General features: G+C 37.6%; 1 protein-coding gene across 2 annotated transcripts in view; it reads right to left on the reverse strand.

The window, feature by feature from the left end:
• LOC150108267 (uncharacterized) overlaps positions 1 to 26,329 on the reverse strand; it is a 709,268-nt gene that overhangs the window by 435,362 nt on the left and 247,577 nt on the right. For both annotated transcript variants that reach the window (XR_016548127.1, XM_090390670.1), the window contains exons 20-21: positions 25,920 to 26,170; positions 3,934 to 4,104 (exon numbers count right to left, since the gene is read on the reverse strand). Coding sequence is in view for 1 of the 2 variants with exons in the window: in XM_090390670.1 (XP_090246796.1) it covers positions 3,934 to 4,104; positions 25,920 to 26,170 (422 nt within the window). In the remaining variant the exon portion in view is untranslated. The remainder of the gene's footprint in view (positions 1 to 3,933; positions 4,105 to 25,919; positions 26,171 to 26,329) is intronic.

Below are 26,329 nucleotides of genomic sequence, written 5' to 3' on the forward strand. Positions count from 1 at the left end.
TTATTTTAAAAATTAATAGTTATGAGTAACGGGGTGCTTAAGGGTCAAAGCTATATAACTGAGAGGAGACCTCCACATAGCCTTTAAAGGAATGCGGAGAACTGACCAGGGCTTCTGACCTAATGTCCAATCCTCACCTTCTCGTCGTGCACCCTGTTGGGTATCTACTTGGATACTGAACGAATGAGGATGGGCTGGCAATTTGGGATTTAGCCGACCAAATTGTATTCTTATTGGTTAAACCAAAATAAAAAATGATGGTACAACATGACAGAATTTCATGCCGGCTGGGGCGTCGCCCGGTTAAACAAGGCCCCTGTTGTTTTCGTCAGGGAACCAGGGCGAACAGCGAAAAGTCAGCTACTGGAACAAATCTGAAAACAAACCCCAACTCACATCACCAGAATTAAAGATCGGTACTATCAACGTAAAAAGCCTGAATGGCAAAGAAATGGAGCTAGCTGAGAAATTAGATAACTACCAGATCGACATAATAGGGGTGACTGAAACAAAAATGACCAAAACTGGTGAGATCTTTCTGAGCAATAAATACAAAATGTTATATTCAGGCAATGACAATCAAGGAAAAGAAGGAGTAGCCATAGTATTCAACACAAAATACGAGGCTAATCTTCTTGAATGGCAGTCAGTCTCAAGTAGAGTAATGTGGGCAAATATGAGAATGGGGAACTGGACAATGAGACTTATTTGTGCCTTATGGTCCCACAGAAGGTTCTACTAAGGTAGAAGTGGAGGAATTTTTTGAGGCTTTAGAAAAAGCAACTGACACAATGAAAAAGGAAAAGTTGGTCCTTTTTGGAGATCTAAATAGCAGAGTAGAAATGATTGTCAGACATAGAAAAATATATAGGTAAAATTTGGAGAAAAGAGCAAAGCTAATAATAATGGCAAATATTTGTAGGATTTCTGCTTAGGACATGGACTGGTTATTACTAACACCATGTTCCAACATAAAAATGTGCACAAATTCACATGGAGAGAAGAGGCTAGGAATAAGAAAAGTCTCATTGACTATGTTACTGTTGATAGTGATGTTTTCTCCCTGGTGCAGGACACCAGAGTATACAGAGGATTTGAAATTGGAAGTGATCACTATTTAGTCTTGAGCAGGATAAATTTGAATTTCATATTGAAAAGAATAACGTGTAAGAAAGTTTTAAAGCTAATAAAAGTTGAGCAGCTCTCAGAAGTGAACTGTAGACTAAAATACACAAAGATTATTGAAAAAAAAATGAAAGAGTTTGAGAACAGGAATCAAACCTTGGAGATTCAGTGGCAAACTCTGAAGAAAACATTGATTTATTCTGCCAGAGAGGCATGTGGTGAGGTTGTCTGTAAGGATAAAAAAATCAGAACTCCCTGGTGGACACAGGAAGTTAAAGAGGCAGTGAAGGAAAAGAAGAAAGCATATCAAAAGTTCCTGTCAAATAAGTCAGCTTGTGCTCTTAGAGAATATAGAGACAAATGCAAGAATGCTAAACACTGTGTAAAACTAGCTAAACAAAAGTCATGGGAGGACTTTGGCAAGAATATAGAAAATAAATATCAAGAAGGTGGCAAAATATTCTGGAGGTTGTTGAAGAAGCTTAGGAATGGAGGAAAGAGTGCTGTAAAAGGAGTTAGAGATGATAAAGGTGACATGAAAATGGAAGAAAAAGATATCCTTGAGGTATGGAGTAATTACTTTGAAAATCTGCTAACTGAAACAAGCAGTGATGACAGCACAGTGGTAAAAAACACTGACCAGGCATGCAGTCAGGAATACATATCCATACTTGAAGTAGAAAAAGCCATCAAAGGCTTGAAATGTGGAAAGGCAGCAGGGGTAGATGATATTCAACCAGAAATGCTGAAGTATAGTGGTATAAGAGTCTTACAGTGGCTGCACTGCATAGTTCAGAAAGCCTGGACAGAGGGACGAATTCCCGATGATTGGAGTAGAGCTCTCATAGTACCCATATATAAAAAGGGAAATAAAACTGAATGTGAGAATTACAGAGGTATTTCCCTACTGAGTGTTCCTGGCAAGATCTATGCAAGTATACTTGAGAAACGGTTGAGAAGAATTGTGGAAGAAAAGCTTGGTGAAAAACAAGCTGGATTCAGGCCAAATAGAGGCTGTCAGGATCAGATCTTCACTTTACGACAAATAGTCAAGAAATCATGGGAATATAACAAAGATCTGTATTTAAGTTTTGTCGATTTGGAAAATGCAGTTATATGGTGTCAATGGGGGCATTATATCAAGCAATACTTAGTCTTTATTTGAGTTGTAAGTCAGCAGTTAGAATTGAAGGAAGTACAGGAAGATGGTTTAATGTTAAATCTGGTGTGAGACAAGGATGTACATTATCCCCTCTGTTATTCATTATCTATATGGATCACATTATGAAGGAAAGTGGTATTAAACATGATATCAAAATTGGAGATGTTAATGTCAGCTCTTTGCTTTATGCAGATGATGTTATACTTCTAAATAAATCCGCTACAAGTCTGCAAGATTCTCTGACTAAATTGAATAGCTGTTGTAATAGATATGGTATGAAGGTCAGCAATAAAAAGACAAAGACAATGAAAATAGGCAGAATCATTGAAAATGTCAACTGCGTTGTGAATGGAGAACCTGTGGAACAAGTAAAACATTTCAGCTACTTAGGCACGATTTTTACTGAAGATGGTAAATTAAATATAGAAATAGACAACAGAATCAGCAAAGCTGGTATAGTGGGCAGTGAATTGAATAAATTCATATATTCCATAGGAATAAGAGAGAAATTAGTCAGAACACTGATTGAGCTTTATACAAGACAGTGTTCAAACTAGTTTTAACTTATGGATCTGAGAGCTGGGTCAGAAGTAAAACACTTGACCAAGACTAGAGACCGCAGATATGAGAGTCCTGAGAAAGATTATAGGCATGAACAGATGGCATCAATGGCAATATTATATTAAAAATGAGGATATTATTAAAGAACTTGGCATTGTCAGCATCCAGGAATGCGTTAGCAGAGCTAATCTCAGGTGGTATAGTCACTTAAACAGAATGCGCGAGGAAAGATTAGCAAAACAAGTGTTCTCTGCCAGGTTGGCAGCAAAATGACCCAGAGGTAGGCCAAGATATAGGTGGACTGATACGGTACAAAGTGCCTTAGACGATAGAAATATAAGATCTGATAATGTTGGAGTCTTGACAAGTAACAGACTGATTCGGAAGAAAATTGTAGATAGGAAGTTAGTAATGATGTAATTTTTTCATTTAGTACTGTCATATCCTGTACACCCCTTGAGGGTACATGGCAGGAATTTGATGATGATGATGATGAGTAGCCAACATATAAGCCTATCTACAAGAATTACTAACTATGCCAATCAAATTACATGCATTTTGTCTTTCAACTCACTATTGCTCTTCTTACGCTCTTCACTCTTCTGGCATTTGATTAAGAAACGCTTTCAACTAACAAAATTTAATCTTTGGGCTCATCCGTGATTTGAATCCAGAACCTCTCATACCCTAAGCAAGAATCACATCCTTAGATCAATGAGCCAGCACAAATAAAAGTTGTTGTATAAGATGTTGTATAAAAATGTGATGAAGAAGGGAATGAAGGAGTAGATTTTTTATGTAAAGAGTTGTTGGTGACTGGAATGCATTGCCAGCATGCATTGTGAATGCAAGGAGTGTAAATAGCTTCAAAGTTATTATGATAGACATGTTGCTAGTTGAGTGGGCCACCCACGATGAGTCTATTAACTCCATGGAGATTGCTGAAATAATAATAATCTTCTTCTTCCTTCTCCTCATACTTTCTAGGTAGTGTTTCAAACCATATTTCTGAGCTATATAGATCTAATTAACTCTATAATGGAATTATAGTAATAAAGTGACAACATGTACAAGAGGATAGATACTACACATGTCTTCATCACTCCCATCTCTACAGTCTTCTGCTCCATTACATACAAAGAGAGTAGAAATAATTTCTCGATTTCTGCATGTAAAATAACGTACAGTATCATTGCTTATTGGCGTTTCTTTAGGTTCAATTTCTTCATGGATAGGATTCACTTCGCCTGTTATTCCTGAAAAGTAATACAATAAAAATTTCACTATCATATAACCTTACATGAAAATCTATCAAAATGTTCATAATATTGATTTCCAAACTCATAACATTCTTCGCCACTTATTAGTTAAACATTTAATAAAACAAATGAGAAGCAAATCATTATGATTAGATGCTGTTTTATGTTTATATTGCACCTTTCCACTTGAAATATTTTGCAGTGTCAGAATGCCAGATACTAATTACTGAATAATGTTTAAATATAAAATCTCAAACAACCTGTATACAGATAGTGTCAAAAAATGATTATAAAAAATTGGGACTAGATAAAACATAGTTTCAGAAGCGTTATTACTATGATTATGAATGGAATTGGTTGCCTGAGTCAGTTGTGAGTGCTTTGCTTGTTAATGGATTTAAGGAGAGGTATCATAGTAATGTGTTGAGAGTTTGGTTCTCCCATGATGAGTCTTATGACTCCATGGAGGTGCCCATGCAATAACAATAATAATAATTATTATTATTACTGATATTATTCCAGACCTCAATGGAATTAAAAGACTCGCGTGTGAGAAGGGGGGGGGGGGCTGTCTTAGACAATACAAAGTCTATCATAATATTCCTTAAATTCAATTACTGTTTGCACTATCACTATGTTGTCAGGCAATGCATTCAATGCTCCTACAACTCTCCATGGAATAAAACTTAATCCTCTTACTAGTTCCTTTTGCAGCTTCTGGAGCTGGTGCCTTGTCCTTGTTCTTTCCCCTCATTCTACATACAAAAAATATCCCCAGTAAAAGGTATTTCCAAGTATCAAGAGGTATTTACCAGTCAATCTTGTAAATACCTCTTGAGAGCTTAAATATCTTGATCATATTCCCCCTTATCTTCTATCCGCAAACTCTATAGTTTGCATATCCTCAGTATATACTCATAACCAACATTGTATTCTGATATCAATTTTGTTATCTGGATTTTCACTGTTGGAGAAGTTGCACAGTTTTGCTTCAGATCCTAGTGATCAGAACTGAGCAAAATAATCCAGATGTAGTCTGCTTAGGACTTTATACAGTTGAACTATCAATCATGGTCAATGTCCTCAATATTGTTGCAATTCTCTGAGTCATCTTCACAACCTTTTCAATGTGTCCTCTAAACTTCAAATTGCTATCTAAAATCATTCCAAGATCCTTTGCCTCTTCCTTTTATCCTCTTAACCAAGTGAATAAGTGTGAAGCATTACATCTATGGATCTCAAATTTTCAAATCTTACATTTAGTTGCATTAAACTGATATCCCCATTAATTTGACCATCTTTCCAGCTTATTCAAAAGCTCTTAATAGCCACATCAGCACTATCCCACAGGGCTCAGTACTAGGACCTATATTGTTTAACCTTTATATCAATGACATAGCCAGTGGATTGCAGGGGGATATTCAGTTGTTTGCGGATGATGCGAAGCTGGGAAGGATTATTAGTAATAGCGCAGATGTGGTAGCCCTGCAAGAGGATTTAAATAAGCTAGATAGATGGGCAAATGAATGGGGGTGTCAGTTTAATGCAGCAAAATGTAAGGTCTTGAGGTTTGGGAAACATCGATGGGATGCTGCATACTCTATGGGAGGAGTTATACTGGAGGAAGTAGGGGAGACAAGAGATCTGGGGTTGATGATTGATAGAAACCTGAAGTTTAGGGGACATATTGCAAAGGTGGTGAAGGTAACACAGAGGATTGCTGCTATTATGAGAAGGACACTGACCTGCAGAGATAAGAGGGTTATCATTCCGTTGTATAAGTCTCTGATCAGACCACACTTGGACTATTGTTCTCAGATTTGGTCCCCAGGATTTGAAGGGGATAAATTAACTGTGGAAAGGATACAAAGACGGATGACAAAGATGGTTTCAGGACTGTACAAGGATAGTTATGAGGATCGGCTGAGAGAATGTGGACCTCAGAGTTTGGCGGATAGAAGAAGGAGAGGTGATATGATTGAGACTTTTAAACTGTTGAGAGGTGGTTACAGGGTTGACACTGGGGAGTTCTTTCGCTTGGTTGATCAGCGGGAAGGAGTGATGACAAGAGGCCATCCCTGGAAGTTACGAAAGGAAACTGTGAGCAAGAGGGTAAGGAGTGGTTTCTTTGTGTGGAGGGTGGTTGAGCCGTGGAATGCATTGCCTGATGGAGTGGTGGGAGCGAGAACGGTCAGTGACTTTAAAGAGTGGATTGATAAACTTTGTGTTTCTCAGGGGAGGACCTCCCCTCGATGAGTCTTGACAGACTTTATGTCTTAGGAAGGACCTCCCTCGATGAGTCTTTTGACTCCTTGGAGGCCTGAATAATAATAATAATAATAATAATAATAATAATAATAAATTCTGCCAAGCTTCACATCAACTACAAACAACTGAATATTTCTCTGTAATTCAGTGACAATATAACTGATATCTATCAGAAAGCCAGTTACCAATCAAATCCCCTCTGAGACCCACACGTTGCAAAGTAAACACCAACTTACCATGTGCACACTCTATCAAATGCCTGTGCAAAATTTAAAAAAAAATAACACTGTATGCCTTGCCCTCATCCACTGCTTGTTACTCTGTTATAAAGGTGGAATGGCTGGAGGAATAGTTAGCATATCCCTCTCCAATGACTGGACTGTGTGTTCAAATCCTGCTTGGGTACAGATGTTTATGAATGTCTTTAGGTGAAAGACGAATTTCATCACCTCGTGTGAGGCCACTGCCCCATTTATTGGAGACAAAAGTGGCTTGAAAAACTTTATTGTTTAGTCTCTAGAGCAGGGTTCCCAGAATGTGTAAAAAACAAATAAAATATACAAAAAAATAATACACACACACACATATATTTTAATCTTTAGCCCACCCATGGTCCACATGTGCTATAGATCTGCTAAAACCTTTCATGGGTGGGAGCAGCATAATTTTTTTTTAAATTACTAAAACATGAGTGTCTCTTATGAAATCCATGCTGGACATCTTACAATTTTAACAACTACAGAAGGTATGTAAACAGATCTTTTGATACCTCCTTTCCACTCTTTAAGAGTGGAAAGGAAAGTTCTTAAAGAGTTCCATTATTGCAATGAAACTCTTTAAGAACTTGCTTCATTGCAAGACTTTCATTAAACACCTAAGTTAATGGTATGATCACTTCCTTAATACATTCCCTTTAAAAACACATAGCAAAATCCCATTTTCAATAATGGTGAGGGTGTATTAAACAGGAGCTTATTAATAATCTGCTTCAGATAACCATTCTTCTGAAAGGTTGTTAGAAGAAACTTTAGTTCTTTGGTGATCTTTTATTCTTAACTGATGGGGGAGCAAGCACATCTACCAAATGTAGAAATTATTAAAAAAAAAATTATTAACTGGCTTATATTTTGTTGAATTTAAAACCAGCATCTTCAGAGCACAAAACATGTTAAAATTCACATATGACAATGAGTAAGTGACACAATTCAAACTGTAATGGACAAAAGATTCTAAGTCCTTCTTCTAAAGATAATAAAGTAATACTGTTTCACTACATCAGAGGGTAAGGGTACCAAATTAAGACTTTGAAGCTTTTGTCCATTACACTTTGAATTGTGTCACTTACTCTTGTTGTGTATAAACTGTAACATGTTGTTTTGTGCTCTGGAGATGCTGGTTTGAAATCCAGCAAAATATAAGCCAGTTAATAAACATTATTTTTTTATAATTTAGCTGATTTGGTGTTGTAATACTGTTAAAATAAGTTACTCATAACTTATTTTATGGTAAGGAAAGCAAAATTTGAGTATGAGAGGAAAGTAGCTGTACAATCAAAAGGCAATCCAAATAGTTCTTTCAGTATGTGAAAGTAAAGGGAAGAGTAATTACAGTAGAATAATTCCAATGAATGTCAATGGCAGATGTGTGACTGAACCAGACAAAAAAGTTGAATTACAGTGATCACTTTGTAATGCTATTATCCAGGTGGAGATATCACAAAAATTGATGTGGAAATAGGGATATACAGAATTTTGATTTATTTAGATTTTAAATTTTGAACTACTTAGATGATTTAATTTAAGTCTAAACTCTGGCAGGATCCCAAGGGAGTGGAAACAAGAGGAAAAGAGTCCACTGCATAAAGTGGTTCCAAAACAGAGTCAGCAAATTATTGACTGATTAGCATCTCAGGAGTAGTAGTAGTCAAGGTACTGGAGGAGTTAATTAAGGGTAAAATTATTTATTATTTACATGGGCACTCCATTGAGTCAAAGACTCATCACAGGAAACTCATTCCAGCATACAGTACTGTAAAGGGAACAGTATGGTTTCCTGAAGGGTAGGTCATGCCTCAGCATTTCCCAATTTTTTTATAATAAAGTATCAGCTGAGTTGGATAAAAGAATGGCTAGATGATAATGCTAGTGGACTTTGCAAGGGGTTGAGAGGATTCCACATGGAACTTTGTTAGATAAATTCAGGGTGCAAAATCATACTTGTCATGAAAAAATATACTCACTGAAGAAACCCCCCCCCCAAAGGTTTTTAATGATATGTTCCAAATCTGAAGAATATTTCCATTGTGTGAAACTATTCCAAGAAGGAGAAGTAAGTAAATAAAAAGAATAGGAAGAACAGTAAAATAGTACTGATTTTTTTTGGAAATTATACGCTGTTGCATTATTTTTTTGTTACTAGAATGGCCCCTTATATTAAAAATATTCTTCTGTGCTTTCTTCAAGTTAAAAAAAATTATTTAGAAAGTTATTTTGTATTAAATAAAAAATATTTTGCCTGGTCTACAGCTAGCCAGCAGCCAACAAAATCTACTCCGTATGGGCAAGTAGCAAGTGTATTTGTTAAGCCCAGCATAATTGAAGCAATTGGGCATGGATATAAATCTTGTGATATGGATAAGAGGGTGACTTTATTATGGAGGAATAGAGCCCAGAAAAAGGCCTGTGAGGCTCACTATCAGTGAGACAGAGGACTCTGTACTTGAGCCACTGCTATCTAATTTGTTCAATTAATGATAAAGGAAATGATCTCAGGGGAAATATTCAAGGTGTTTGCTAATGATGGACATATAACTGAGACAGCATATGAGTTGATAATGGGCTTTTACCAATTAATGTGGAAGATGTTTTTCCCAGAAGAGGGAGATGAGGAAAGAACACGAGACCATCCTTCTCTGGAAATATTGATTAATTCGAAAAATATAAATTGTTACCTTAATATTTTGTTACTAGAATGGCCTTTATATTACAAATATTCTTCTTCTGTGGTTTCCCCAATTAAAAAAAATTGTTTAGAAAGTTTTTTATTAAATAAAAAAAATGTTGTGTCCATTCTATAGCTGCTCATGAAATGGCAAAATGATAAAGAAAATGATCTGAGGGGAAATATTCAATTGTAGCAGGAGAGCAACGAGATTTCTTTGGATGGAAAATGGTGGGTGATTGGAATGCATTACTTTGTGTGTGTGTGTGTGTGTGTGTGTGTGTGTGTGTGTGTGTGTGTGTGTGTGTGTGTGTGTGTGTGTGTGTGTGTGTGTGTGTGTGTGTGATGAGCTATACATGTAACTGTTACATCCCCCCACCTCCCACGATGAGTCTAAAAACTCCAAAGAGATCTGAAGATGATGATAATAATAATAATACAAAAGTAGAGGAAACAGTTTAACTAGCATGACAGGAATCAGGATGAGAACAGAAGTAAATGAACTTGAGATGTTTCTGATATTAAGAAATACCAATGTAATACAGCAGTGGGGTTGGATGTGATATCAGTCTGTGTGTTATAGGAAAGTGCAAAAGAAATGGCAGTGCACTCTGACTAAATTGTTTAATTTAACTAGGCTCCAAGACAGAATCTCTGTTGTGTAAGTGCACTGTTAGCAAGCAAAGAGAAGTTAGAATGGTTCAGAGTTGATGGAATGCAATTGAATGGGTTTGGTGTTGGTCATTAGGAGTGACTGTTGTTTACCAGCAGTACAGAAAAGGTTCATATGAAATTAGTAGTAGCGCTAAGAGTCAGAGAGAGGTTGAGGAGCAGGTTGTGGAAGGAAGAAGAGGATGGATACAAAGGTGAGGAAGTGATTATAGCAGGACACATTCCATCCTTCAATGGGATCAGGATCAGGTGTTAATGGTATTTCATGTGGATTGACAGGGATCTTCAAATGTTTGCTGATGATGAAAAGCTAGGTAGAATTATCAGGAGTAGTGTTGATGTCAATTCTCTACAAGAAGATTTGAACAGACTTTTAGTTAAACAAATAAGTGGGTTTACAGTTTTAATAGTAATAAATGCAAGGTATTGCACTTTAGGATACAGAGATCTATGGCTACATACTGTGTTTGAGGAGCTGTTGACTCCATGGAGGTTACCGAAATAATCTTGTCAGATATCATCTCCTTCCAGGAGGTTGACTACCATGAGCTTCTACCATGTACGGTTTTGTGCTTCTCTTTTATATTCTTCATAGGACAAAAGGTCCAGTCCTTAATATTTCCCATCCAATCTGTTCTATGTCTTCCTCTTCTTCTTTTTCCTTGTATCATTCCTTCTAGAAGTGTTTTTGTAGGGATTCATGCATTAGCATGTGACCAAGGTAGGTCGTTTCCTTTTCTTAATGGTTTTCAACAGAGTCCTATCTTCTCCAATCATCTTTTAGGAAGGACCTCCTACGATGAGTCTTTTCACTCCATGGAGGCCTGAATAATAATAATAATAATCTCTAATATTTCTAAATTAGTTTTTTTGGCAATCCATGGGACTCTAAGAATTCTTCTGACGATTCACATCACAAAGGCTTTTAGCTTATTTTCACAATATTTTGATACTGTCCAGGTTTCTGTTCCATATAGCAGTGTTGACCATATGTAGCATTTGGACAGCCTAATTCTTGTTTTTGTGTGAATTTCCCTTGAGGTCAGAATGCTTTTCATGCTAATGAAGGTTGATCTAGCAATTTCTATTCTTCTTAATTTCCATTCTCTGTAATTAGTTGACCAAAATATATATAACTCTCTGCTTGATCTAAAGTATTTCCTCTGATCTTAATATTTATATTTGGGTATTTTCCTTTTTTCACTTGTTACCAGCATGGCTTTGGTTTTTTTGAAGTTGAAATGAAGTCCATATTTTTCACTTAGTTTCAGCATCTCTTCTAGTAGGTTTTGAAGATCTTTTTTATTTTCAGCTAGCAGTACTGTATCGTCTGCATATCTTAAGTTGTTTATATTCCTGCCTCATGTGCTGATTCCTTTAAATTCTTCTAATTGCTGGAAGATATTTTCAGTATAGAAGTTAAACAATATAGGAGAAAGAACACAGCCTTGTCTGACACCCTTCTTTAGTGGGAATTTCTCCGAGGCTCTTGATATTTTTATTGAGGCAGTTTGCTAACAATATAACAATATAGATTTATCAGTAATCTGGTAATCAATAAAACATAAGTAGACTTCTTTCTGCTTCTCCAGATATCTTTCTATAATAGTTCTAACATTGAATAGTCCTTCTCTAGTTCCTTTATTTTCCTGAAAACCAGACTGTGTTTCATTAATATCCAATTTGATTTTATGTTTATTTCTTTCTAGGATGATATATAACATAACTTTTGCTATCTGACTGATTGTTCTGTACTCTTCACATTTGATTGTCTTCGATTTTTTAGGTATTAGGTATATGTTGAGTACTTAAAATCTTTTGGCAGGTGTCCAGTTTTGTATATTTTGCTACATATGTCAGTCAGTGATCTTATAGCCTTATCATCTAAAGCCTTTAGATATTCTGCCACAATTTCATCCATTCCAGGGGCTTTTCCAGGTTTCAGTTTCCTAGTGGCATTTGTTACTTCCCAGGTAAGAATAGTAGGCCCCTCCAAATCTTCTTGCATTGGCTTATCTATTCTATCATGATTGTAGAGTTCCTTTGAATACTCTACCCATCTATCCTTTATTTTGTCTTTCTCCATTAGGATGTTTCCACTGGTATCTTGAATGCAATGAGAGCCTACCCTTTTGCAAGATTTGCTAGTTAGCTCCCTAACTTTTTCATGAAGTTCTCTGGTTTTGTGCCTTTTGTCCAAAAGTTCAATTTCCTTGCATATGTTGTTGTTGAGTCATAGTTCTTTTACAATCCTACATTCTTTCTAGATCTCCTTGTTTAAGTTCGTGTATTCAGGATGATGTTTGTGTTTCTTTGTTTCTTTCTTCCCTCCATCATTTTCAGTATCTTGTCATTCATCCAGGGTTTACTCATCTTCTTCTCAAATTTGGGAATTGTTCGTTTTATTGCCTTTTTTTATGCCCTCTTTAAATTTCTGCCATCTATCCTCAATCTCATTTTTAGGGTAAGGATACTTGGTGGAACAGGAACGTTAACAGCAGTGGATTGAGTCAGTTCCTTTAAAAATTTATCTTGTATTTCTTGATTTTTAAGGGAGCCAAGATTATATTTTTCTATGTTTATAGGTTTCATTGTTTTCTTTAATTTTGGTTCTTTAATGACCACAGGGTTGTGGTCTGATCCAATATCAGCCCCTGGGTATGTTTTGGCTTATAAGATGTTATTCCGGAATCTTTTTTTAATCATAATATAGTCAATCTGGTTCCTACAGCTGTCTCCGGGACTTTTCCATGTGTAAAGTCTTCTAGGAGGTTGGCTAAATAAAGTATTTGTTATTACAGATTGTTTTCTTCACAGAACTGTATTCATCTTTCTCCTCTTGGATTTCTATTTCCCATGCAGGAAGAGATCTTTTCTGAGCCCACTTTAGCATTTAGATCTCCCATAATGATAGTTATGTCATCTGATTTAGCCTTACATGCATTTTGAATGCCTTCATAAAAATTCTACATCTTCATCTGGGTAATCTGAAGTAGGTGCATATATTTGGACAATAAATATATTAAAAGGTTGAGCTGCAATTTTTAATGCAAGTATCCTGTCACTTATGGGCCAAAATCCAAATAAGGATTGCGCAATCTTATTTTTTAGTACAAATGCTACTCCATTCCTATGACTGTCTCCACATGAGTATATAATTGAATAGCTCTTTCTGTTTATTTTTCTACTATTAGTCCATTTGACTTCACTGATGCTAGCAATGTCAATTTTTATTGCTTCAAGTTCTTGTATAAGGTTATCTAACTTCCCAGCTTCACATAAGGTCTTTACATTCCAAGTTGCAAGCTTTAAAAGAAGATTCTTGGTTTTCAGACATGAAGGATCAGGAGATACCCTTCCTGGAGGATTTAAGGTATCTTCATCATATGCTATTTTCATAGTGTCTGTCTTATATTCCCCAGTTTCTTTCTCTTCTTCTTCCCTGTAATGTTTCCAAGAGACAAAAGTTGCAGAGGGGGTCCAACCTTGTCTCTATTGCTTAAATCCGACATGGTTCTCTGTTTCATGGTTTACTATGGAAGGTTATGTGGTGAGGTGTCTGTCTCTTTCCACGGTGAACTGGCGACATCTCTGTTTTGTCTCAGAGTGTGCCTGGACTATGTCACATAGTTTGCTGTCATTCCTTCATTGCCATTGTCAAATTAAATTTTGGTCATCTGCTAACTCTGCTATTCCAGTCTTCAAGTGCAACAAGCAGGAGAAACTCTCCTTCACTACAGCATAAAATGCTGATACCCTCACTTAGTTTTGAATGCCAGTCGAGGGACGGTCCCAGGGTGTGGCTGCTGGTGCACTCTGCCAGCTACTTGGATATTTACTACCACCAAATATTTTGATGCGACTGCTGAGCAGGCAGAGGTGCTATTCCTACTACTCATACCTTACACCTCACCAAAACAATAATAATAAAAAAAACTGGATGTACTGTAACTAGATTATGTAAATGATTTAGTATATTCATAAAATATGATAAATCTCCTATTTACAATCTAGTGTTGGGCCAAATACTTCATTGTACTGCCTATTGTAAATAAACAGTACAATGAAGGGCCGTTTCTTTTATATGCAGTACCAATTCACAACAGTCTCTTTTTATTATTTTATAATGACCATTTAATATAAACGAATTTTATTTTAATGACAACCTTCATATAGACATAACAAATGCTAAAAAGAGCCTCTGTGGTACAACTGGAAGAACAACGGTGCATTGTGCCCTTCGACTGGAAAAGGTCTAAATTTGATTCTCATCATGATGAGAGGAATCTTTCTATAGGCTTTTTGAACTGAAGGTGAATTAATCTCATATGGAGGTAGCAGAGTTTTTCTCTCAGAAACTCTGGTTTTTCATCCCATGTACAGGCAAATCAAGCATCAGAACACATGCAGTTTATAGACAAAAAATACTGTTGGTTGTAGCTGGGTGGTAGATGGCATTGATGGTAGTTTTGTATAGGGAAAATTAAATAGTAGGGGAGATGGTGAGATGTGTGTAGCAGAGTGGAGTAGAGTGCCCTCCCGCAATGAGTCCTTGGACTCCTTGGAAGTGTCAAGTAATAATAATAATAATAACAATAGTAAATGAGAAAGAGAAGAAGCATGCTCAATAAGTCTGTAGCAGTAAAAATGGATGTTGGGCAGTTCCTGCTCTTGTTTTAACATGTCCAACAGCAAGTATAGGAATGATGGTTGCCAGATTAGTTGAGCAGTGAGCATGGAAGTTCTTATAGAGAGAGAAAGTTAGAGCTGAAACTGCATCTTTGAGATAGCAGTTGATCTAAATCAGTGAAGGAGGGATTATCTATGAGCAAAATTGCTCTCCTCTGTGTGGCATCAAGAATTTTGAAGAAGTTTTAAATGAACCATCCCAAAATTGTGAACATTATTCTATGGACAGCTGGATGTAAGATTTATACAGAATTAGTAGCTGAATGAGTGAAATATGTCATCTTGAACAGCAAACAATGCCTAGATTTTTTTAGAGGCTGTGGAAGCTACTGATGATGTTCTGAGCCAGGAGAGGCTGGAAGTAAATGTCAGTCCTTGGAGTGAGGGAGGGAGAGAGAGAGAGAGAGAGAGCGAGATTAAGGCACTATCTGATGATTTGTATATTACTGGGTAAGGAAAGGTTAGTTCAGATCTGTTTCATGAGAGAAAAGGAGAGATTGTGTTTTGATGGCATTGAAGGTGACCAGATTATCCACACTCCCCATTGAAGGATGGAATGGTCATCTATGCATGAGTTGAAGGGGAAAAAAGTGATGCTAGGAAGTCAGCTTTAAGTGCGGCAACAGTGGTGCCATCTAGTCAAGAGAGAGTGAGAGGTGGAAGTGCAGGTAATTAAAAGTTTTATCCAATGACTTTTTGCAAGGGACCAGAAGGCATCATTTCTATTTGGACAGGAGGAGCATTTTCTGGTGTCAAGCATTCATGAAGTTTAATGGATTTGCTGATGACCGTTGTGTACTTATTGTGTGCTTCAGCATAATCCAAGAATGAGGGGTTTTTGTTTGTTGTGATCCACCTGTGGCAAATTGAGGTTTTTTTTCTTCAAATGCTTTGGTATACCTTCTGTTGACCTAGGGTTAGAAAATGGAAGAGAATTTTGGGTAGGATGGGGATGTAGGCATTCATGCCAGTGAGGGTAATTTCTGTTTCACTCAAAGCAGGTGTTTGAGTCACACCTGCTTCGAGTGAGTCACAGAGTGAGTTAGTCACACCTGCTTTGAGTGAGTGAGAAAGTCTTCCCTCCAACATCCTTTCAAAAGACATAAGGTCATTTGAAAGGAGGGAAGACTTTCTGTGTGAGAAGATACTTGCACAATCAGTGGTTTATATGGAAGGCAAGTTGGTTAAAAAAAAGATCAAGGATATTGAGAGACTGATGGAGAGGGTTATCAGAAATTTGAGTAATTAAATACATGATTTGCATCTAGTAACTGCTTGTAGCAAAACTTCAGTTTGACATCCAGCTTGGTCAGTGGTGCTGGAAAAGAGAGCCAGATGAAGTTATGGACATTGAGGTTACTTAAAGTCACTTAAACATTCACTTAAATTACAGCAAGGTTTAAAATACAGTAAATCAGTCAAGCGGTCACTCAGCCAGCCAGCTTGGTAACCAGCTGTCTCTGATCATTCACAGATTATCATGTTATCATGATGGACATCTCTCTCTTTTCAAGGTTTATCACACATGTAGGTGTGCCTCGAAGCTCTGTTTTATCAATAACTTAAATCTCCTATACATAAATGAGCTACTGTCAGTCACCACTAGCCTATCCACAGTTTTTCTCATGACAGTACTCAGACATCCCAAGCTTTAAGATCATCTGCAACTAATGCATTAAACAGTGATCTCCATTCCATCCTTCAATGGGATCAGGATAACCTGGCTATTGTCGATGCCATCAAAACACAATCTGCCCTTCTCTTCTAAAAGGAATCTCAACCAACATCCCCTGACCCTCAGTAATGTAAAATACAAATCACCAGATAAGATCTAATATCTATATTGACAAACATTTACTTCCAGCCTCTCCTGGTACAAGATATTATTTATTATTATTATTATTATTATTATTATTATTATTATTATTTCGGGCGACGCCAAGGAGTCGACAGACTCATCGAGGGAGGCCCTAACATCATGTCAAGAACAACTATTCGACATTCACACAGTATCTATCATACCTCGCCTTGAACTCATTCAAGTTCATAGCACCCACAACACACTCTGGCAGCTTATTCCAATCATTTACCACTCTCCAAGTAAAAAACCTAGCTCTAACACCCTTGTTAACCACATTCTTGCCTAGCTTCCATGTAAGGCCCCTAGTTCTCCCACCACCAGTCCTATTCTCAAAAATATCTTCTGGATTAATCTTCTAGAAACCCTTCAGTAATTTGAATGTCTCAATCATATCATCCCTTTTCTGCCTATCAACCAATTTTTGCAACCCACAAATCTTCAATCTGTTCTCATAAGGTTCATTCCACAGACCTGCCACCATCTTGGTCACTCGTCTCTGGATCCTCTCCACCTCCTCCCCATCAAGAAGAAACCCTGGCACCCATATCTGGGCACAGTAGTCCAGATGGGGTCTTATCAGGGCTCGATATAGAGGAACAATAACTTGTTTGTCTCTGCTTGTTAAAGTATTTTTCAGTAACCAAGTGATTTGATGAGCTGATTTAGCCACTTTTGCAATATGTTCCCCCTAAACTTCAACTCCCTATCCACCAACACTCCCAAATCCCTGGCCTCATCAATCTCCTGGAGTACAGTTCCACCAATGTGATATACTGCTGCTAATCTTTTCACTCCAAAATGCATAACCTTACACTTTGCCACATTAAATTGACATCCATTTTCCCTAGCCCAGTCCTATAAACTATCCAAATCATCCTGCAAAATTTTGACATCCTGTGCACTCACAATTGCTCTACCCAACTTTGTATCATCAGCAAACAAGCAAACACTTCCTCTCAGATCCTTTCCTATATCGTTAATGAACAAATTGAAAAGTAGTGGTCCAAGAACAGAACCCTGCGGCACACCACTAGTCACAAGCCGTCTTTTGGACTACACTCCTGAATAAACCACTCTCTAGTATCACTCCATCAACCACCCTCCTATCCATCTCACCAACCCTATTTCCATCCCCATCTGCTCCAGTTTACTGATTAGAGTTCCATGTGGTATCCTGTCAAAGGCCTTGCTAAATTTCCCGTTACCCTTATCCAGTTCAGCCGTCACTGTGTTATAAAACGTGAGCAAGTTACTGAGGCATGATCTACCCTTCACAAAAACCATGTTGTCCCCCATACAGTATCCCATTTTCATCTATCCAATCCTGTAGTCTTCTCTTGACTAGTTTCTCCAAGTGACAACGATTCCTGACATGCTAATCGGTCAGTAATTTACAACAGTAGTCTTGGAACCTCCTTTATACAGTGGAACTATTTTCCCCTCTTTCCACCCCCCTCAGGACTAACCCAGACCTGAGACTCAGATTAAACAAAATGGTCAAGGGTACTGACAATTCTTTAGCCACTTCACCTACGACACAAGCTGGTATACCATCCAATCCCACAGCTGTATTGACATTGAGGTTTTGCAACAGACTACTCACCTCCACCTCATTCACCACAATTTCCATATAATCTATTGGTTCATTCATTTCTGCAATGTCACCACCTGGATGATATACTCTTGCAAAGTGCTCGCTCAGTAATTCAACTATATCAACTGATTTGGTTACCTCCCTACCATCGGCATTCTTTAAAATCATTCTGCCATATACATTTTTTCTTTTACTTGCAACATATTGAAAAAACTGTTTAGGATTCTCTTTAGCCTGCATGGCCAATGTTCTTTCGTAATCCTTTTTTGCTTTTCTTACCACACTCGTTACCCTTCTATAATTTTGTTAAACTCTCAACTAACACACCTCTTACTAAGGAATACCCAAACAACATACTCACTTTCATACCCTTATTTTTTCTATCATACTTTTGCCAATTATTAGTCGGTACGCTTGTTAAAGATTTTTGCCAATGCTCCAGCTGCTGATTTACTGTATGTATCGCTCCGTGTAATAGTGCTATTTCACTCATTGCGTCAGTGTCATCATTTTTATTCTCCAATGATTCATTCAATCATTCTGTATGCTTAACTTCATTCTCTCTTTCAACGCCCTCTCACAGCTGATAGCTGTGAGAGTGGGGTTGCTCACAGCCATTTTTCATCCCTCTAGCTATTAATTCTATATAAATCCTACATCTATTTATCTGTAGAATAATGTTTTCAATTTTGGGTGGTGCATGTAAAACATTTCCTAAAAATTCTTGGTGATTTACAGAAGAGAGCAATCTGGTTTATATACGATCCACAATCCCTTCTAACCTCATGAATTAACTTCAACCTTTATATTACTGAAACACTATTTCAGCTTTTGAAAGTTTATTTTTCACTTGGTTAGACTATAATAAATATAGTTTAATCCTTTATTCAAGTGTGAGCAAACAAAGTATGTCCCTGAAAATATCTTCAGGACTGAATATGGTGTTGTACTACCTTACTGGGGTAAGATAGTACAACACCGGGCAACTCGTAGCAAAGGTGGACCAAGCTAACATCACTCCCATCCCAGTATCTCCTATAATGCAAAAGACATCTCCTTGCGGATATGTATAATGTTATGCATTAAGGGATTGGCCACTACCCAGACTAGTTTCGTCCTTTATTGAGGTCTCTTCAGTGGTAGCCAGGCCCAGAGCCAGGTACACCTTTTGGCAACTCCTATAGGTAAAGATGACCTCGCTATTGCTTCTGCCTGGTGTCTGCACTGAAGAGACCTCAATAAAGGTCGAAACTAGTCTGGGTAGTGGCCGATCCCTTAATGCATAACATTATATATATCTGCAAGGAGATGTGTTTTGCATTATAGGAGATACTGGGATAGTAGTGATGTTAGCTTGGTCCACCTTTGCTACGAGTTGCCCGGTGTTGTACTACCTTACCCCAGTAAGGTAGTACAACACCATATTCAGTCCTGAAGATATTTTCAGGCGCAAACTTTGTTTGCTCACACTTGGATAAAGGATTAAACTAAATTTATTATAGTGTAACCAAGTGAAAAATAAACTTTGAACATCTTTCTCAAAATCCAGAGTTATTTAATAAAAAAGGTGGCACACCTTTTGGCAACTCTTATAGGTAAAGATGACCTCGCTATTGCTTCTGCCTGGTATCTCCACTGAAGAGACCTCAATAAAGGTCGAAAACTAGTCTCGGTAGTGGCCAATCCCTTAATGCATAACATTATACATATCCGCAAGGAGATGTCTTTTGCATTATAGGAGATACTGGGATAGGAGTGATGTTAGCTTGGTCCACCTTTGCTATGAGTTGCCCAGTGTTGTACTACCTTACTGGGGTAAGGTAGTACAACACCATATTCAGTTCTGAAGATATTTTCAGGTGTAAACTTTGTTTGCTCACACTTGGATAAAGGATTAAACTAAATTTATTACTGTTTCAGCTGTATGTCTTGCATGTACTTCCAAGGTCACTACTCCATTTAACTGGCAACTATCATTTTTGCACTTCATGTTGAATATGTTAAATTCAAGTGCTGCTGCTGCTCCTGTTTAACTGACTTATTTTAACATCCCTTTTTATTACAACTCAAAGCAAACTGAACTTGTTTCCCTTGTTCCTTTTTTGATTTCCACTACCTCTCCCTTCTAGACAGACTTCCATGTGAAGCATTCCTCAACAACTACAACCTTGAACTGTTGACAAATGTCAATAAATTTCTCCTTTCATAACTCTCACTTCAATGATGTACTATACGTTCTTCTATCTTTTATGCTTCTTGTTGATAAGCTTATACGTTGGTAAAACATGACTATTAAATTATTTCAGGAAATTCAAGTATACTAAATATTAATTAAAAGAAAACTTTAATCAATACTTCCTATATTTCGACAATGTTACATTGCCATCTTCATGGGAACATAAAACTATGATACCTGCACGCAGGCACTAAAGTTCTAAAGTTGCCCCCTAGTGGGCTAAATTTGGTTGAATTGGCTGTTGGGTTGATGTTCTCATGATGTAAGCTTCCCAAATTTGGGGCAGTCTCATGTACCCAAATTTGTTGAGTTTTGGGAAGTTTTTTAGAGCTGAGGCTGATTCCATGAACAATCTTTCGTATTTATATTTGCTGAGGTGTAGAAAAGTGACTTTCTTCCATCGCATTCTGTGGATGGTATCCAGAGCATGATCTGTAAGCCCATAATGGCTATATTGGTGAAACTGGATGTAGTCTTTGTGTTCTGATATCCTGATATTAGCTGTCCTGCCTGTTTGGCCATAGTAGGACAGCTTACAGCTGCAAGGGACCGTATACTCCAGGTAGGTCTAGGGGAAGTGGCTGTTCTTTTGTGGAGTGGATAATGGTTGCCAATTTCTTATATGGTTTGTAAGTCATATTTCTTTAGGATTTTGGTTAACTTTTCAAAGGTTCCCCGAATGTAAGGAATGGGTTTAGTGTAAACTTTGTTATGAAGGGAGGAGATTGGTGAAACCAGGTGTAGTCTTTGTGTTCTGATATCCTGATATTAACTGTCCTGCCTGTTTGGCCATAGCAGGACAGTTTACAGCTGCAAGGGACCTGGTATACTCCAGGTAGGTCTAGGGGAAGTGGCTGTTCTTTCGTGGAGTGGATAAGGGATGCCAATTTCTTATATGGTTTGTAACAGGTCATATTTCTTTAGGATTTTGGTTAACTTTTTAAAGATTCCCCGAATGTAAGGAATGGATTTAGTGTAAACTTTGTTATGAAGGGAGGAAGGGGGGAGGGAGCTTTGGTTAACTGGTTTTAATATTTTCTGGACTTTTTGGGGATTGTAGCCTTTAGCTAAGAACATGTTAAGGATGTGGTTTAGTTCAGAGGTTAGGGCACTGTCATCTGCACAGATTAATTTTACCCTGTTATATAGGTTTTTTTTTTTTATAACCCCATATTGTTGTGAGCGAGGGTGGGATTGCTGGTGAACGTATCTGCCTGTATGGGTTGATTTTCTGTAAACAGAGAAAGACAAGGATCCATCAGGCTGGTGTGTAATCAGAGTGTCTAGGAAAGGGAGACTGTTGTTTTTTTCTTTTTCCAAGGTGAACTGGATTCTGGGGTGTTGGTTGTTTAAGTGTGTTAAGAAGATGTGGAGTGTATCTGAGCCATGTGGCCAAATAGTGAATAGAGAGGTATTCAATATTCATATTCAATAGGGAGGTATGAAATGCCACTGTGGTTGAGAACCACAGTGGCATTTCCCTTATCTGCTTTGGTGATTACTATTTCTCTGTTGTTCTTCATTTCTTAATTTCTTCTTATTGAATGAGAAAGATAAGAAATGAGAAAATAAGAAATGAAGAACAACAGAGAAACAGTAATCACCAAAGCAGATAAGGGAAATGCCTCTGTGGTTCTCAACCAAACAGACTATACAGGTAAGCTTACTTCTTTATTGTTAGATCGGTCTACCTACCTTCCTATTGAATATGATCCCACCAGTTCCCAAATCATAACACTCCTAAGGCTCCTTAAGAAAGTTACTTCTTGGCCTGAGGAAGTTACTAACAAACTAAAGCCCTTTTATTCTAGACCCCCCCCCCCGAATATATGGAGTACCAAAAATCCATAAACTAAATGTGCCATTGCGTGTCCCATAGTGGATGGCATTGATTCTCCCACATACAAATTAGCCAAACATTTAGCCAAAGAGCTCGCACACCATACTGGCAACACACCATCACACATAAAAAACTCAGCCCACTTCGAAGCCAGTATAGAAAATCTCTCACTTCAACACACTGACATAATGGTCAGTTTTGATGTCTCCTCCCTATTCACAAATGTTCCACTCAAAGATACCTTAGAGCTCATCCAAGCCAAATTTTCTCCCGATATCTCAGCCCTATTTCAGTTCACAATGAACTCAGGCTATTTCGTTTGGCAAGGAAAATTCTACAAACACATATAGGGGACAGCCATAGGTTCAGCACTCTCCCCCCCAACTTCTGGTCAACTTCTTTATGGAGCCATTTGAAGAAAAAACCTTAAACTCAGCCTCACAAAACCCCACTATTTGGCTACGCTACATGGATGATGTATTCACTATTTGGCCACATGGCTCAGATACATTCCACATCTTCTTAACACACTTAAACAACCAACATCCCAGAATCCAGTTCACCTTGGAAAAAGAAAAAAACAACAGTCTTCCTTTCCTAGACACTCTGATTGCACGACAGCCTGATGGAGCCTTGGCTTTCTCTGTTTACAGAAAACCAACCCATATACAGGCAGATACATTCACCAGCAATCCCCCCCCACAACAATATGGGGTTATAAAAACCCTATATAACAGGGCAAAATTAATCTGTTCAGATGACAATGTCCTAACCTCTGAACCAAACCACATCCTTAACGCATTCTTAGCCAATGGCTACAATCCCCAAAAAATTCAGAAAGCATTAAAACCAGTTCATAACAAAGATTGCTCTAAATCTATCACCATTCCTTACATCTGGGGAACTTCTGAAAAGTTAACTAACATCCTAAAGAAATATGACCTGATGACCTGTTACAAACCATATAAGAAATTGGCATTCCTTATCCACTCCACCAAAGACCAGCCACTTGCCCTAGACCTACCTGGAGTATACCAGGTCCCTTGCAGCTGTAAACTGTCCTACTATGGCCAAACAGGTAGGACAGCTAATATCAGGATATCAGAACAAAAAGACTACATCGAGTTTCATGAATACAGCCATTCTGGGCTTGTGGACCATGCTCTGGATACCCACCACAGAATACGATGGAAAAAAGCCAATTTACTACACTGCAGCAAATATAAATACAAAAGATTTTTTGTGGAGTCAGCCTCAGCTCTAAAAAACTTCCCCAAACTCAACAAATTTGGGTGCATGAGACTGCCCCAAATTTGGGAAGCTTGCATCATGAGAACATCAGCCCAACAGCCAAGTCAACCCAATTTAGCCCACTGGGGGGGGGGGGGGGGGGCTAAATTGGGTTGACTTAGCTCATGTCAACCCAATTTGTCAACCCAATTTTTTTTTTTAATGGGTCTCATGATGACCCATTAAAGTCCTTTAGGACTTCAATGCCTGCATGCAGGTATCATAGTTTTATGTTCACGTGCAAAATGGCAACGTAACATTGTCAAAATATAGGAAGTATTGATTAAAGTTTTCTTTTAATTAATATTTAGTATATGTTGTAATTTCCTGAAACAATTTAATAGTTACATTTTATGCATTGATTGATTATATATATACACACAGGGTGGCCAGCCATAATTAAAGGGGAGATGTTCAGAGCCCTGTAGCAAAAAATGTATTGATGAAATATAACCAAACTTGGTATCAGTAAACTCTGGAACATGGGATTTTGATTTACAGAAAAAAAACAAACAAAAGGTACAAAATTCTGCCACCAATGGAAAACTGCCAATAGGTTCGGGTGATATTTGCATAATCTCACTATTTCTACTGATGAGTTGGTGAATATAAGGAAGACCAAAATGGATTTGCATTCATTCGGATAAGACAGAAGTGCTATGGATCTCACCTTACTGGAATGTGTGTTGCTAGTACTATTAACAACACAGGAAGCTAATACCATGCTTTGAGAATTCCGCCATTTGAAAGATAGGAGAAAAGGTCCAATGGCAATAACAAATCTTAGAAAAATGACTTTACAATTTGAAAATGGCAGATTTTTAGCAGTGAGGCCAGAACAAGAGTGCAAACAGATTTTTCCACAACAAGTTGACAAAGTTGCAACTGCCGACATGGATCATGGAATAAATAATGCACAAGGGTCCAGCAGTTCTCGGGCAATATCAAGGAAAATGGACATACCATACTCAACTATGTGGAAAATGCTGCATCAAATGTTGAGGTTTTCCCTCCTACAAGATCTCCCATACTCAAGCTTTGCTTAATGGTGATGTGGAAACTCAACTGCAGTTTACCCTGATGTTCTTAGCTCGAATGGAGGTAGATGATGCATGGCCGTGGAAGATCTTATGGAGTGATGTGGCACATTTCTATCTGAACAGTAGCGTTAACTCACAAAAGTGCTGCATCTGAGCTGCGAATAACACTCATGTGTTCCATTAGACCCCCTTTAGACTCACAGAAATCACAGTGTGGTGTGGTTTCACTGCATCACTTATTATTGGTCCATACTTCTTCAAAGAACTTCGCCTGACAAGACCAGTGACTTGTACTATCTCTGCTGTTAGGTAAAGAGAGATGCTGCACAACTTTGTTGTTCCACAACTGCAGAAGCAAAGATGCCTTGACTCTACCATATTCATGCAGGATGGACCACCACCACCTTACATTGGATTGCCAGTACAGCAAATGCTACAAAAACACTTCACAGAACACAGGGTGATTAGTCGTGCATTTCCCACAGCATGGCCACCTCGTCCGCTTGATCTCAACCTATGACATTTGGTTGTGGGGCCATCTGCTAATGCTTGTGTATGAAGGACATGTTCCTGATTTAGCAACCTTGAAAGACAGAATAAAATAATGCAGCATGTAAGGCAAATCTGTTGCATTCCACTGCAGAAAATGTCATTCACAGAATGCAGTTCTTAGAACATCTCAAAGGAGGATATTGAAAGACATCTGTAAGTTATATGAACACAAAAACTGATTTGTTGTGTCTCTTCTAGCCATTACTGTTTAATTAATCCAAAACTTAGCGCTTATAGTGCCAAATGCACCTGGTGGCAGAATTTTTATTTTTTATCTTCTGTAGATAAAAACAACATCTTTCATAGTGTACTTACACCAAGTTTCATTAAATTTTGTTCAATGCATTTTTCGCTACAGGCTCTGAATGCCTCTTCTTTAATTATGGCCACCCTGTATATAAATATTTATTTTTCCTTTCAAAATATGAATAATTACAATTATTTAATTATTTTGTAATGATATTTCCAGCAAAACAAACCACATGACAATTGATTTCTTGAAGTATGCTATACAACATGGACTTCAGCTTCAAAGCTGTATAAATTTTCAACATTATAACGATTATATTTTTAAGCCATGCTCCTGAGCCCCGTGTAATTCTGAAATAAAAAATTGACAAACAAAACAGACTTTTCACCTGCATATCACATTTTTCTAAAGATCAGATTCTTATGGATAAAAAGATTTCAAAAAACAAAGTTTAGCAACAGTTTTATTATTACTAAACGAATTATTATTCTCCAATCAATCAAAGTAGACAATATCATCTATATATGGTCTTTGAAAAACTGATCTTCTTTTATAATGTTAACTTGATTTAGTAACTTACTCTGCCTGTCACTTTCCATTTTACATATATAACTGCTAATAGATGTCAAAGTTTCTCTTTCCCCTCCGCTCCTTTTCAAAGGATCAACTCCCCAATCAATTCCATCACCCGTGTGAAAGGCTAATGTTCCTAAAGAACAGGGTATATCATGCCAGTGAGCTGTTGAGTGGCCACTGTCTACACGTAACATTGTACAATCCTGATAGGCGCCTCCATCTGGCTGTGTTGGCAGACCTCGACCAGCTGGTGCCCTGAAATGAATAAAGATTTGTAGGAGCTTAGATGAAATGAATTTAGAAATGGAATAAGGAAACAAAATAGTGGAATTTTTATTTATCTGCAGAAAAACAACAGAGCTATATTGAATTAAAATAATTATAAATCACAATAAGGAAATAAAAATTTAAAAG

This window comes from Typopeltis vanoorti, chromosome 3 (assembly GCF_054136105.1).
Source record: "Typopeltis vanoorti isolate ZY-2024b chromosome 3, IOZ_Tvanoo_1.0, whole genome shotgun sequence".
NCBI lineage: Eukaryota > Metazoa > Arthropoda > Arachnida > Uropygi > Thelyphonidae > Typopeltis > Typopeltis vanoorti.